This window comes from Megascapheus bottae, unplaced genomic scaffold (genome assembly GCF_031878675.1).
Source record: "Megascapheus bottae isolate mThoBot1 unplaced genomic scaffold, mThoBot2.hap1 HAP1_SCAFFOLD_176, whole genome shotgun sequence".
NCBI classification, from domain to species: domain Eukaryota; kingdom Metazoa; phylum Chordata; class Mammalia; order Rodentia; family Geomyidae; genus Megascapheus; species Megascapheus bottae.
The window spans coordinates 252,242-264,841 of NW_028327646.1; the positions used below are offsets into that span (position 1 = coordinate 252,242).

Genomic DNA, 12,600 nt, shown 5'->3' on the forward strand with positions numbered 1-12,600 from the left:
TTTATTTTTATTCACATTTTACAGCAACCACATGAAGAAAATTGCAAATAAAATTCTACTGTCTCTATCATTCAGGTGGGTAAGACTGTAGAAATACAAGCAATGAAGTATGTATATAAAATATAACATCAATATTTGAAGTGAAAAGAATCTAAGAAAGTCCAAACTGAGCAACAAGAGTTTCTACTGTTAAGATGTTGAAAAATAACCCGTGTGTGCCTTCATACTATAATCCAATTGATCTTGGAAAATTGTCTTAAGCTGGTCTTATAACTCAGAAAAAAATGGCATTTAAGCAAGTCTATGTAATGACATATGGCTATGTGTTTTTCTACTCATGAAAGTAAGTAAATATAAGTTGGGTGCTGGTGGCTCACATCTCTAATCCTTGCTGAAAGCTGAGGATTACCACTGGAAGCCAGCTTGGACAGGAAAGTTCTTGAGATTCTTATCTCAAATAAATGACCCAGAAAAAGCCAGAAGTGGCATTTTGGCTCAAGTGAGTTTGCTAGTCTTCAGCAAAAGCAGCTCAGGGACAGCACCTAGAGTACAAGGCTCAGGAATGGAAAAGGAAGAAGGAAAGACAGAAATACTGGAAGAATGAGAGGAGGGGTGTGAGGGAGAGGGAGAGGGAGATTGAGAGGGGGAGGGTGTGGGAGAGGGAGAGGGAGTGCAAGGAAGGAAGGAGGAAAGCAAGGAAGGAAGGAAAGTAGGAAAGAAGGAAATAGGGAAAAGTATGGAGGGAGTGAGGAAAGAAGGAAAGCAAAAATAAAGGAAAGAGTAATAACGAAGTGTTAAACTTTTGGAAGTATAGGTTGTATTCTAATAACTCCCTTATTTATGTGATTCCTCCATTCTGGAAACACGTTCCTTAGGCTTCCACTCTACATATGAGAATAATTTTATACTGTGCCTTAGAGTACATAAAAATTAATAGTATTTTCATTTGAGTTTCAGTTTTAAAGACTTTGAAATCTTCTCAATTCATCGTCATAACTACATAAACGATACAATCAACCAATGGGTAGTTCGTTTAAAATATGTGACAGAAAGGCTTCAAAGCACTTAGAGTTCAATTCCATAAATATGTATGGAATTGAATTCTTTTTCATGTGTCCATAGCTGCGCAAGGAGTACCCCCAAATAAATAATCATATACATGTTAAAATCCTCAATAAAAATCTTAGGATCCAAGTGGGCATTAGTTGTTTTAGGGCCTCATGCTTCCTGGACAGGCATTTTACTGACTGAACTAGACTTCTAGCCCTTCCTACTTTCTTATTTCTGAGATAAGGTTTGGCCTTTTTCTCTGACTGGCCTGGACTTCAGTAGGAAGATTGAAGTTGCCTTACTGGCCTGGCTGGGACAAGAGGCTCACATCATCACACCTAGCTTGTCTTGTTGAAGTGGGTTTGTGGAATTTCTTTGCTGGGGCTGGCCTTGACCTGGTATCCTCCTCAGTCTCATGAGTAGCTAATATCATAGCTATGAACCACCGCACACAGGCAGGTAGTCCTTCAAGCGCTTAGGTCAGTTATTCCTTCACTGAGCTTTAACTATTACAGTCTGACAAAGATTCAGATTGATGATTTTTTATGTGCTAAAAGAAACTGATAGATTCATCTTCAGAATTTATCAATATTTAAAGAGTTTATACTGACAGACTAGTCATTTCATTTCCATTTTTGTTCTAGCTTGCAGTTATTGTGTGGTTTCTACATACCCTCCAGTATACTGTTTAGGAGGGAATGTGGTTCACTATGCAGTGCTTCTATTGGATAAAAACTGAACAATGTTTTTAGATAGGAATGCACTAATTCTTCATACCATTGGCCACTATAATCTTAAATAATGTCTTTTTAGCATCTGACATATAGTTTTAGGAATTGTTGAAATGTGGTGCCAAACTCTCATTGTCTTTATTTATTTTAGGATTTTGGCAATACTACTGATTTTTGTCGATCTTGGTCTAATGGCAACAGATATTATAGTTACGACCAGCAAACTACATATTCCATTAGAGTATAGAACACTTTCCCTCGTGATTGCTATATTTTTCCTTTTGGATGTTGTTCTACAAGTATTTATGAAAGGGTAAATTTTATTCTCTCTGAAGTCTAAATCTGAAGAACCCTACTGAGACTGGCTACTCCACCAAGTAGCTCAGGCTCACTATTTCCCTTAACTGTGTGCTTGAAACTCCCATTTATCTCCTTGATTTACACAAAATAACATTTATTTGTCAGTCCTGGTGCTTGAACTCAGGGCCTGAGCACTGTCCTTGGACATTTCTCAAGGCTAAAGAACTACCACTTGAGCCACAGCACCACTCCCAGTGTTTTTCTATATATGTGGTGCCAAGGAATTGCACCAGGTTCTTGGTGCATGATAGCAAGCATTCTACTAGGACAAATGCCCAGCCAAATTTTTTTCAGGATACTAAATTAATTAGAAGATCAATCCAAACAAATGTGTGCCTCTTGAAAAGCATTTTGAAGCCAAGGCCCAAACCCAGATTTTCATTGAATAGCTTTAATTAGTTTTATATTGCTTGAGACACTCTCATGGAGTAGTTGAGAAAAGTCTTTGAACAGATAAAGCTTAAAGGGATTTACCAAAAGGGACCAGGTAATTAATATGTCAATGTGTATGTTAAGAAGGCGAAGTATGAGTGCCAGGAGTCTGTCCTCATGGTGGAATGCCTGCCAACCATGCAGAAAGACCCAAGTTCAATTCCTCGGTTCCACATATAGAAAAAGCCAGATGTGGTGCTGTGGCACAAGTAGTAAAGCTCTAACCTTGAGAAAGTCCAAGGACAGTGTTCAGGCCCTGAGTTGAAGCACCAGGACTTGAGAAAAAAAAAGAAGAAGAATCTGGGCCCAGTGTCTCATGACTGTAATCCTAGCTACTCAGGAAACTGAGATCTGTGAATCACAGTTCCAAGCCAGCCCAGGTGCTAAAGTCTGTGAGATTCCTATCTCCAGTTAACTACTAGAAAACCAGAAGTGTTTCTCTGGCTCAAGTGTTGCATGGTATCTTTGAGCTAAATAGCTCAGGGACAGTACCCGGTCCCAGAGTTCTGCCCCATGACTGTTAAAAATTAGAAGGAGAAGTATATACTTGAGGTCTATAGATCAATACTTTGATTCTGACTGGAATTTCAAGTAACGTTTGATAGTATGTGAAATACTAGATACTGCACTCTAAATAGTCCCGAGTTCATTGAAAGGAAAAGTTTCAATGAAAGCATCTGCAGGTGATGTGGAGATTGCTTATCTCATTAGTGAGATGTAGCAAGAAAGAAATAGATTGCTTCCCTTTCCTTCTTGCTGGTTTTCTGAAAAGTAGGATGGGTGAGGCAAGCCTTGGGGATGGGCTGCTGGGCGAGTCAGGCACTGGGTTTCCTAGCCTCCCTTTCTCCAAGTCATTTCAGAAGGCAGTGTATGTTCTTTCCTGAGGACTTGTTCTCCTTCTTCTCTTGAGCAAAGCAGAGTTATTCACTGCCAGGTTAGTCTAATCCTGACAGACTGCCTCAGAGTGTGAAGATGCTTTTCCTGGAGGACTAGTGCTCACCTCTGCAGGAGTCAGTGGTGGAAAGGAGTCTGGTAGATGGATGTCAGTCTTTGTCCTTTTAAGGACACAGCAGTCCCTTGGGATTCCATTGTGGGTGCAAGGACAGATTATGAGTTCAGAAGCGCAGTTCATACCCATCTCATATGATACTCATATATTGATCTGGGGATAGTATGATGTACTGAAATTGTTGCTCAACAGAACTGTTGCATTTGTCTTCTTCCAACTCCACTGGAGAAGGCAGTGCATACCTCTTGTCCAATGGCTGGGGTAGACGGCTTATTCATTAAGCTTCGATTGTCATCAGGTATGCAAGTATGTAATAATACAAATTTACTACTTGAATACCTTCCACCAGTATTATGTTTTCTCTTTCCCAAATCCAGTCCATCCATTTCATAGAATCTATTACAATAACAATTTTAATGAAGTTGAGTCAAGTACTTTTTGCTCTAAAGATTTTCCTCTATCCTCTTAAAGAAGATAACCATTTTTTTTTACTTTCTCTTACAGGAAAAAGCATTATTTTTCAGATTTCCTCAATATTACAGATGCTGCCATCACTATCATTATTTTATTTATGGACATCACATACATATTCTTTAATGCTACATTTTTTAAAGATATCCAAAGGTAGGAAGCCCATGACTTAACTGTCACACTTTTCTTTCATTTGTTCCTTAATTTGTACTTATTCTTGGCTTAAATTGTGTATATTGAACTGATTTCTATTTAAGTTCTGAACCTGATACATTTTTTGAAAATAAAATATTAGGGAAGACGACATGGATTGAGTGGTAGAGGCCTACTTAGCAAGTGTAAGAACCTGATTTCAAGGGACTGTAACACAAAAATGGAAGAACAAATGAAGAGAAAATGATACATTTTCATACCCTTGAGATCTAAAAAAAGACAGCATTTAAGGCCAGTTAAAGGTGTCTTCACTAAAGTACTTCCATTGGATATAGGAACTGGAACATCATTTTGAAATCCCCCCTTGATGATCTACTAATCTGCTTTTCCTAATATTGCAAATGTATTGACTTGAACATGTATGAAGTTTCAGTGGCTCTAGTTATACTTCTCTAAAAAATAGCCGATGGAAACCAGGAAATCACGTATATGGCAACCCAGATAATGGATTTTTGCAATGGCAGTTTGGTAAAACGAAGAATGTTAAGGCAAAGTTAAAGCAGTAAGGGATTACTAAGTAATATGTGTATGGGTGTGGCTGTCTGTCTGTATCTGTGTCTGTGTCTGCCTCTGTCTCTATCTCCCTTTCCCTAAATGAGATAGAAAAATACCAATGTACATTGGAGGGCTAATGTTAGGAGGCTTTTTGCTATATTCATTAGAAGTCAAAGAAATAGATTCTTTCTTACCAAATTTCTGAGAGGTCCAGTGTGATCCCCAAGTAAATATTGCTTTGGCTAGGGTTTGGATCTGGAAAATAACCTCAATCCATATGGTCCTTCAATGGGCAACCTCAACACCACTTGAGACCTTGGTAGCAAGACAACACTTGAGGTAGCAGCTACAGCAGCTGAATCAAGATGGATCGGAGTCAGAGTCGTGGTCATGGCCAGAGGTAGCAAGAAGGATGATAAGGACAAGAAAAGGAAATATGAAGCACCTGTACCAACTAGAGTGGAGAAATAGAAGAAGAAAATGAAGTGACCAGATGCTGCCAGCAAACTGCTACTGGTGACACCTTAAACTCAGTGTCGCTTGAAATAACTGAAGTTAGAGATAATTAAAGATTATCTTCTCATGGAAGAAGAATTTCTTAGAAATCAGGAACAAATGAAGCTATTAGAAGCAAAGCAAGATGAGGAAAGATGAAAGGTGGATGACCTGGGGGGGACCCTGATGTCGGTAGGCACCTTGGAAGAGGATCACTGATGACATTTGTGCCATGGTGTCCACATCTGTGGGCTCTGAGCACTGTGTCATCATCCTTTCCATCCTGGACAAGAACCTGCTGGAACCAGGCTGCTCAGTCCTGCTCAACCACAAAGTGCATGCGGTGATAGGGATGCTAATGGATGACACGGTCCCCCTGGTCACAGTGATGAAGGTGGAGAGGCTCCCCAGGAGACATATGCAGATATGGGTGGCTTAGACAACCAAATCCAGTATATTAAGGAATCTGAGGAATTGCCTCTCACTCATCCTGAATATTATGAAGAGATTGGTATAAAACACCCATCATTCTCTATAGGCCACCTGGCACAGGTAAAACTGTTGGCTAAAGCAGTAGGAAATGAAACATTGGCCACTTTCTTGAGAGAGGTGGGCTCACAACTTATTCAAAAGCACCTAGGCAACGGGCCCCTACTTGTATGGGAATTGTTTCGAGTTGCAGAAGAACACGAACCATCCATTGTGTTTATTGATTAAATTGATGTCATTGGCACCAGAATGTAAGATTTGGACTCTGGAGGTGAGAGAGAAGTTCAGAGAACCATGTTGGTGCTGTTAAGCCACTTGAATCGTTTTGATTCAAGGGGGGATGTGAAAGTGATCATGGCCCCAAACCAGATAGAAACTTTGGATCCAGCACTGATCAGACCAGGCTGCATTGACAGAAAGATTGAGTTCCCCCTGCCAGATGAGAAAAAAAAATAAGCTCACCTTCTACATTCATAAAAGCATGACTGTCCTGGCAGACAACGTGACTCTAGATGACTTGATCAGGGCAAAGATGATCTCTCTGGGGCCAACAATAAGGCAATCTGTACGGAAGCTGGGCTGATGGCCTTGAGGGAACACAGAATTAAAGTAACAAATGTAGACCTCAAAAAATCTAAAGAAAACCTTGTTTATTAAAAACAAGAAGGCACACCTGAGGGGCTCTATCTCTAGGAACCACAACTGCCTCAGGAAAGTGATGGGAGTTTTCCTAGCTCTCCACTGGGAAGCCATTAGTGCCTGCCCAGTGGAAACCATGGGTCAGATGATTTTACTAAAAATTCCCCTTTGTTTTAGGAAATGTGGCTTGTAGGTCTCACATCTGGCAATCTCTGTTGTCTATGCTGTGCAGCACTCTGCTTCCCAATAAAGTGCGTTTTTTAGAAAGAAAGATAGAAAGGAAGAAATGAGGAAGGAAGGAAGGAAGGAGGAAAAGAAGAAAGAAAGAAAGAAAGAAAGAAAGAAAGAAAGAAAGAAAGAAAGAAAGAGAAAGAAAGAGAGAGAGAGAGAGAAAGAAAGAAAGAAAGAAAGAAAGAAAGAAAGAAAGAAAGAAGGAAGGAAAGAGAGAAAGAAAAGATGAAAGAAAGAAAGAAAGAAAGAAAGAAAGAAAGAAAGAAAGAAAGAAAGAAAGAAAGAAAGAAAGAAAGAACACATCAGCCTCTACCCTGGACGACTGAATTGGAAACTCTGGGATCTGTGAACCATGGTTGAAGCAGTTCTGCCAAATGAATCTTGTTGGACATGACCACACCTTTGTGTTTCTGAATGGAGGAGAAACACCAGCCAGTATGGTTGGGAAGTATTGCAACCTGTTCCCTGCCTGATATGCATGTACTAGCTGTAGGGAGCCTCTGTTACTAAAAGGAATAACACCAATGTACAAACAATCAAAGTTCATTTGGGGGGAAGATGAAAACTAAAATAGTCTATAAATCTGAATGAACTCATTACTGTTTGTCCAGACAGTAATTTCTCAATCTTAGCATTACTGATATTTTGAGAAGATAGTTATTACTTGGGTAGGGAAGAGAGGACAAAAACATCCTATCATTCTTCCTAGATTCATATTTATTGTAGGGTGTTTAGCAGCAGTCCTAGATGTGATTAGCACCTGCATCCATTTGGTTGTGACCACCAAGTATGTCCATATGTTACCCAGTGTCCTCTGGGATGAGGGGTATAGCTGACTGTTAGAGCACTAGAGCAGAACGTGGAGGCCATGGGGGTGGTGCAGAGCAATGTAACATATGTACACAGATTTAAACGTATGTATTGATGAACTCTTCTCTTTCTGAACTAAAAGTATGTATCTATAAATTTTTAGAATGATTGTATTCTTTCGGCTTCTGAGGCTGATAACACTTATGAGGATCTTTCACCTTGCAACTCAGAAAAGACATCTAGAAAAATTAATCAGAAGACTGGTAAGTGGGCAGGACATGTTTGCTTCCCATCCTGGTAAAAGTTTTAGGTAGCAATATCAAATTCTTTGTGGTTGACTTCTGTTTTACAGCTTCATCATTTTTGTTCCTCCCAGGTGTCTGGCAATAAGAGACGATATGCCAAGGATGGATTTGACCTAGATTTAACTTACATCACTGGTTTGTGAAACTTAACTGTTAATTGACTTCTCTTAATTATAGTACTGTTTTTTGAAACTTGTCATGTGATTGACTTATGTTTAATCCACATTTTCCTTTGAAGTAAGAATATTCCCTTTGATTTTCCCAAACTACAATGTTTTTTATCTAAGGCAGATTGGTTTATGCTTTTTGTTTTTGATTTGTTACTACGTTGGCTTCTTTGGTGGTTCTGGGAAAAGAACTCAGTCTCTTGCTTGCTTGGGAGGCTCTCCTACTTCTGCCACACCACTAGCACTTTTTATGTAATTGTTATTTTCAAGGTAGGCTCTTGCTTTCTGTCCCAGCTTTTCTGAGCTACAGTTCTTCTACTTGTATACCATTGTACCAAGCCATTTATTGAGATGAAGTCTTTCCATGTTCCTCAGATCTTTGCCTCCTGAATAGCTGATTTCCAAGACTGAGCCAAAAATGCCTAGCTTTTTTGCTTTCTCTCTCTTCTTTTTTGTTTCTTTTCTTTCTTCCTTTCTCTGTCTCGCTTACCTTCTCTTCTTTCTTCTTTCCTTCCTTCCTTTCCATACTCTCAAAGTATTTTTCTCAATGATTTCATAGGCTACTGTGTTGTGGTAATATATTGGTAGATTACATCTGGGCACAGGTAATCTCATTCATTTCAAACCAAGACTCCCTGGTGGTTAGACAGTAAATACGATGCAATTTCAAGTGGCTCCATTAAAATTTCACTTATTATTTATTCAGTTTTGTTAGCTATCTAAGCATCCAAGAGAAAGAGACCTTAATCTTCTAAAATCCCAGAGAACAAGTTCATTATCCATGAGGTCAGGTTTGCTAAGGGAAGACTGCTTCAAACACTAAGTTCCTGTTGAGCCTAAGGATATTATGATATTGCATAACTTATTTATTTACTTTTGTATTGTATTGTCAGTCCTGGGGCTTGAACTCAGAACTTGATAACTGTCCTTGAGCTTGTTTTGCTCAAGGCTAGCACTTTACCAGTAGAGCCACACTGCCATTTCTGGTGTTTTCTCTTTATGTTGTCCTGAGGAATCCAACTCAGTGTTTTTGCATGCAAGTCAAACGCTCTGCCACAAAATCACCTCCCTAGACTTCTATTGCTTCATCTTAATGCATCATCTTGGTTATGTCACTGTCATATCAACTCTTCTTGTACTCTGAGAAAAGAACCTGGATAGATGTACAAATAATTTTTGTTATTATTGTTGTTCCCATCTGTACTGACTTTCCTAATAGGGATTCTTTTGCTTTCCAGACCGTCTTGTCGCCATGTCATTTCCATCCTCTGGGATACATACATTCTATAGGAATCCAATGCAGGTAAGCATATTTGTGCAGCACAGAGTGAACTCTATAGACTCAAGAGCTTAGTGTTGACCCAGGCAAAGCAGTGTTCTACCATTTTATTCTTTCTGGTGAAAAATCATAAAAGCATGGTATCAACTTGCTTTTGTTTATGCGAAGCCCTGGAGGTCCTACTGATTAGTAAGAGCACCCATTTATTTATCTCAAGATAGAGTGGTTTGAACATTTGGATGGGGCTTAATGGAGTGGTTCCAATGATTAGGTACAGGACTGGCTACTTCACTGGGCTGATCTGGGCATCTCTGATCAGTTGCCGCTCCTCTGAGGACTGGCTAATCTGAATTGGCTTTTCTGATTGCCTCTCTGTTATTATGTCTCTTCTCCCAGGCAGCTAGATCTTGGGGACCATTGAGATGGCCTTAGGAACAGCAAGCAAATGAGTGTAATTACATTAAGACTAAGTCTTCAAGTGAGTGTGAGTGGCCTTGAATTCATTAGCTAAGACAAAAATGAATTACAAAAGCAGTCTGGATTCAAGGATCAGAAAATAGGCTCCATCACAGGATGAGAGGAATTGTGTCCCCATATGTAGTCTTTTAGGGAGAAGAAAGCCATGTCTAAAAATATATATGTTCTTTCACATAGATTCCCTGATAATTAAATAAGGGAAATCCCACTTTTGGCTCTGTAAGTGACTAACTTAATTTTAAGCCCCTTGAAGCTCCTTACTAAGAAAGCACATAAAATTTGGGGTTAGGGATATATGTATGTATGTATTCACATACAGGGAATTCCTGTAGTAATTCCTACTGTTTTTCCTTAATGAAATATAATTGGAGATCTGTGTATGGGTTCATATATAACGTATTTACATTCAGTGGTCAATGACAGGAAATGCTCTGATGGGTGATCACTCAGTGTGTGAACATCAATGAATGTACTTGAAGTAAGTTCCTGGAATTCTCAGCAGCTTCATCCCATAAGAGTACTGTTGTGTAAGCTGGGCATCAGTTATCCAAGCATAGCCTCAGGACTACAGGTCTCTTTCCCCACACAAGGCAAATAATAAATGCTCCACAACTCTTATGAGACAAGCGAGCAGGTCCTAGTAGGAGAGTGCTTTCCTAGTATGCATGAAGCCCTGGGTTCCATTCCTTGGGATCACATTCACAGAAAAAGCCAGAAGTGGTGCTGTAGCACAAGTGGTAGAGCCCTAGCCTTGAGAAAATCCAAGGAGAGTACCTGGCGCTGAATTCAAGCCCCAAGATTGGTAAAAAAAAATAGTGTAAGAGAAAATGTAGAACCTCACTCATCATCAGAAAAATGCAGGTGGAAACCACAATGTGATAGCACTGCAACATTCCACAAGCATGAAAATTATTGAATAGTTAAGAGGTAACACATGCTAGTAAACTTGTGGAGAAAGATGGCCCATGGCAAGCTATTGATGATATCAATTAGCATAAACATTCAAGAAAACAGTGTGAAGATTCTCAAACAAATCACACTTCAATGATCTTGGGATCCAATCATACCTCGACTGGGTATTGATGCGACTTAAAGAGAACATTATGTGGCAGAGACATATGTACCCCTGGTTAAAAGCTCACTGCTCAGCAGTGAATAGCCAAGGGATGAAATCCACCTCTTAAGTTTCCATTCCAAGATGAATGTTGTGGCACCTCTACATGATAGTGCATTGTTTACTCCTGCAAACAACTGTCTTTGTCAATAACACAAAAGGAGAAGTTATATGTTAATCAAATAAGCCAAATGGCAAGTATGGAATATGTGAAATAAAAAAACATTGATCTCAATGAAGGTGAGCCTAGACTAGTGAATATCAGAAACTTCGGTGAGTCAGAAGGAGGAAGGTTTGGACAAAGGTTGATCAATGAGCAAGAGATTATAATGACATAAGAGGTAACTTTTCGCTGAGCTGTTACACAGTAGATTGATTACACACAACAGCATTGTGTTATATATTATTAAAGAAGAAAGGATTTTAAAGTTTCACTATGATGTTATCTAATGCTTGACATAATAGTTGTATTAAACCTGATTTATGTACATGTATGTATGTGTTTTTGTATGTGTATACGCATATACATGTGTGTGTCTCAAAATCTCATGTGATACTTAGTAATCTGCATGACATTTATTCTTCCGTATGTATCAATAAAGAACAATACGGTACCACATACCTAGAAAAAAGCCGGAAGTGGTGCTGAGGCTGAGGTGGTAGAGCTCTAGCCTTGAGAAAGTCCTAGGACAGTGCTTAGGTCCTGAGCTCAATCCCAGGACTGGCAAAAAACAACAACAACAAAAAAAACAATTGGTGTTTAACTGAAAAACCATCATTATGTAAGGCATGCTTATATAAATAAACCTTTACTGATGCAGACTCCACATTGCCCTCATCTTACATTTGTCTGTTAACGCAATTATGTATGAGGGCATGCAATGAACACCACTATCAAATTGTTGACTATGTTCTGGCATTTATAATCACTTTTTAAACACTGAAAGTGTTCTTTTGATTTTTGATTGCCATAGATCAGTTTTAATGTTTCTTGAGTTTCTCATAGAAGAATCATATGGTAGGTCTTTTGTAACTGAGTTTCTACCAGCAAAAGAAATTCTAGTTTTGTGCCCTGATTGTTCTTTTAAAAATAGGATTAATATTTATGGATCTATGGAAAATGCACGCACAGAAAGTATAGTGTTATATACTGCTCCAAAGTGTCATGAATGCATTATATTCTGCAAATCCATTTGGTAGAAAGGAAAACATGCAACTATGACAAAATAAAGCTGGAGGAAGAGATGTAAATTTGGCAGCTGGAAGTTTTTGAGTGGACATTTTATAGCTCATATGACTTTAAATATTTGAGTTTGAAAACAATGAGGGTAAACATTGTACTTTGTGTTGATCTGTACATCATAAACATAACACTGAACAAACTTAATTCCTGAGGAGGCTAATCAGGTCATATGTTCCTGCTTGTCCTTCAAAGGGAAGAAGGTTTCAGCATTGTATTTTGAACAACACTGAATATAGAAAGAAAAGGGTCAGAGTGCAGATGCGTGGAACACAGCCACAGTTACTGGAGAAACAAACACAGTGAGGAAGCATCAACAAGTCTGGCCACTTCTGTATGCAGTCAGACCATGTCCCTTTGCCCCTAAGTCAAGTAAAAGCTACTTTTGCTGGAAAATACAATGTGTTCTTGATCTTAGCCATGCTCTCTTGTAGTCACTTCATAGATATCTAGGGATCCAGGAAGAACAGGATTTATAAAACTGCAAAAGGCAGACTGCTTTCCAAACACAATGCCTTTTCTTGTCATCTTGAAGAGAAAAATCCAGAACTATAAACACTGGCCAGGCCTCCAGACACAAAGGCTAAGGGCAG

General features: G+C 39.1%; 1 protein-coding gene across 1 annotated transcript in view; it reads left to right on the forward strand.

Moving 5' to 3' along the window:
- LOC150039553 (uncharacterized) overlaps positions 1-12,600 on the forward strand; it is a 51,958-nt gene that overhangs the window by 37,812 nt on the left and 1,546 nt on the right. Inside the window, exons 10-14 of the mRNA XM_090327761.1 lie at positions 25-75; positions 1,933-2,094; positions 4,087-4,206; positions 7,589-7,865; positions 9,136-9,200. Coding sequence (XP_090183887.1) covers positions 25-75; positions 1,933-2,094; positions 4,087-4,206; positions 7,589-7,739 — 484 coding nt within the window. The 3' untranslated portion in view covers positions 7,740-7,865; positions 9,136-9,200. The remainder of the gene's footprint in view (positions 1-24; positions 76-1,932; positions 2,095-4,086; positions 4,207-7,588; positions 7,866-9,135; positions 9,201-12,600) is intronic.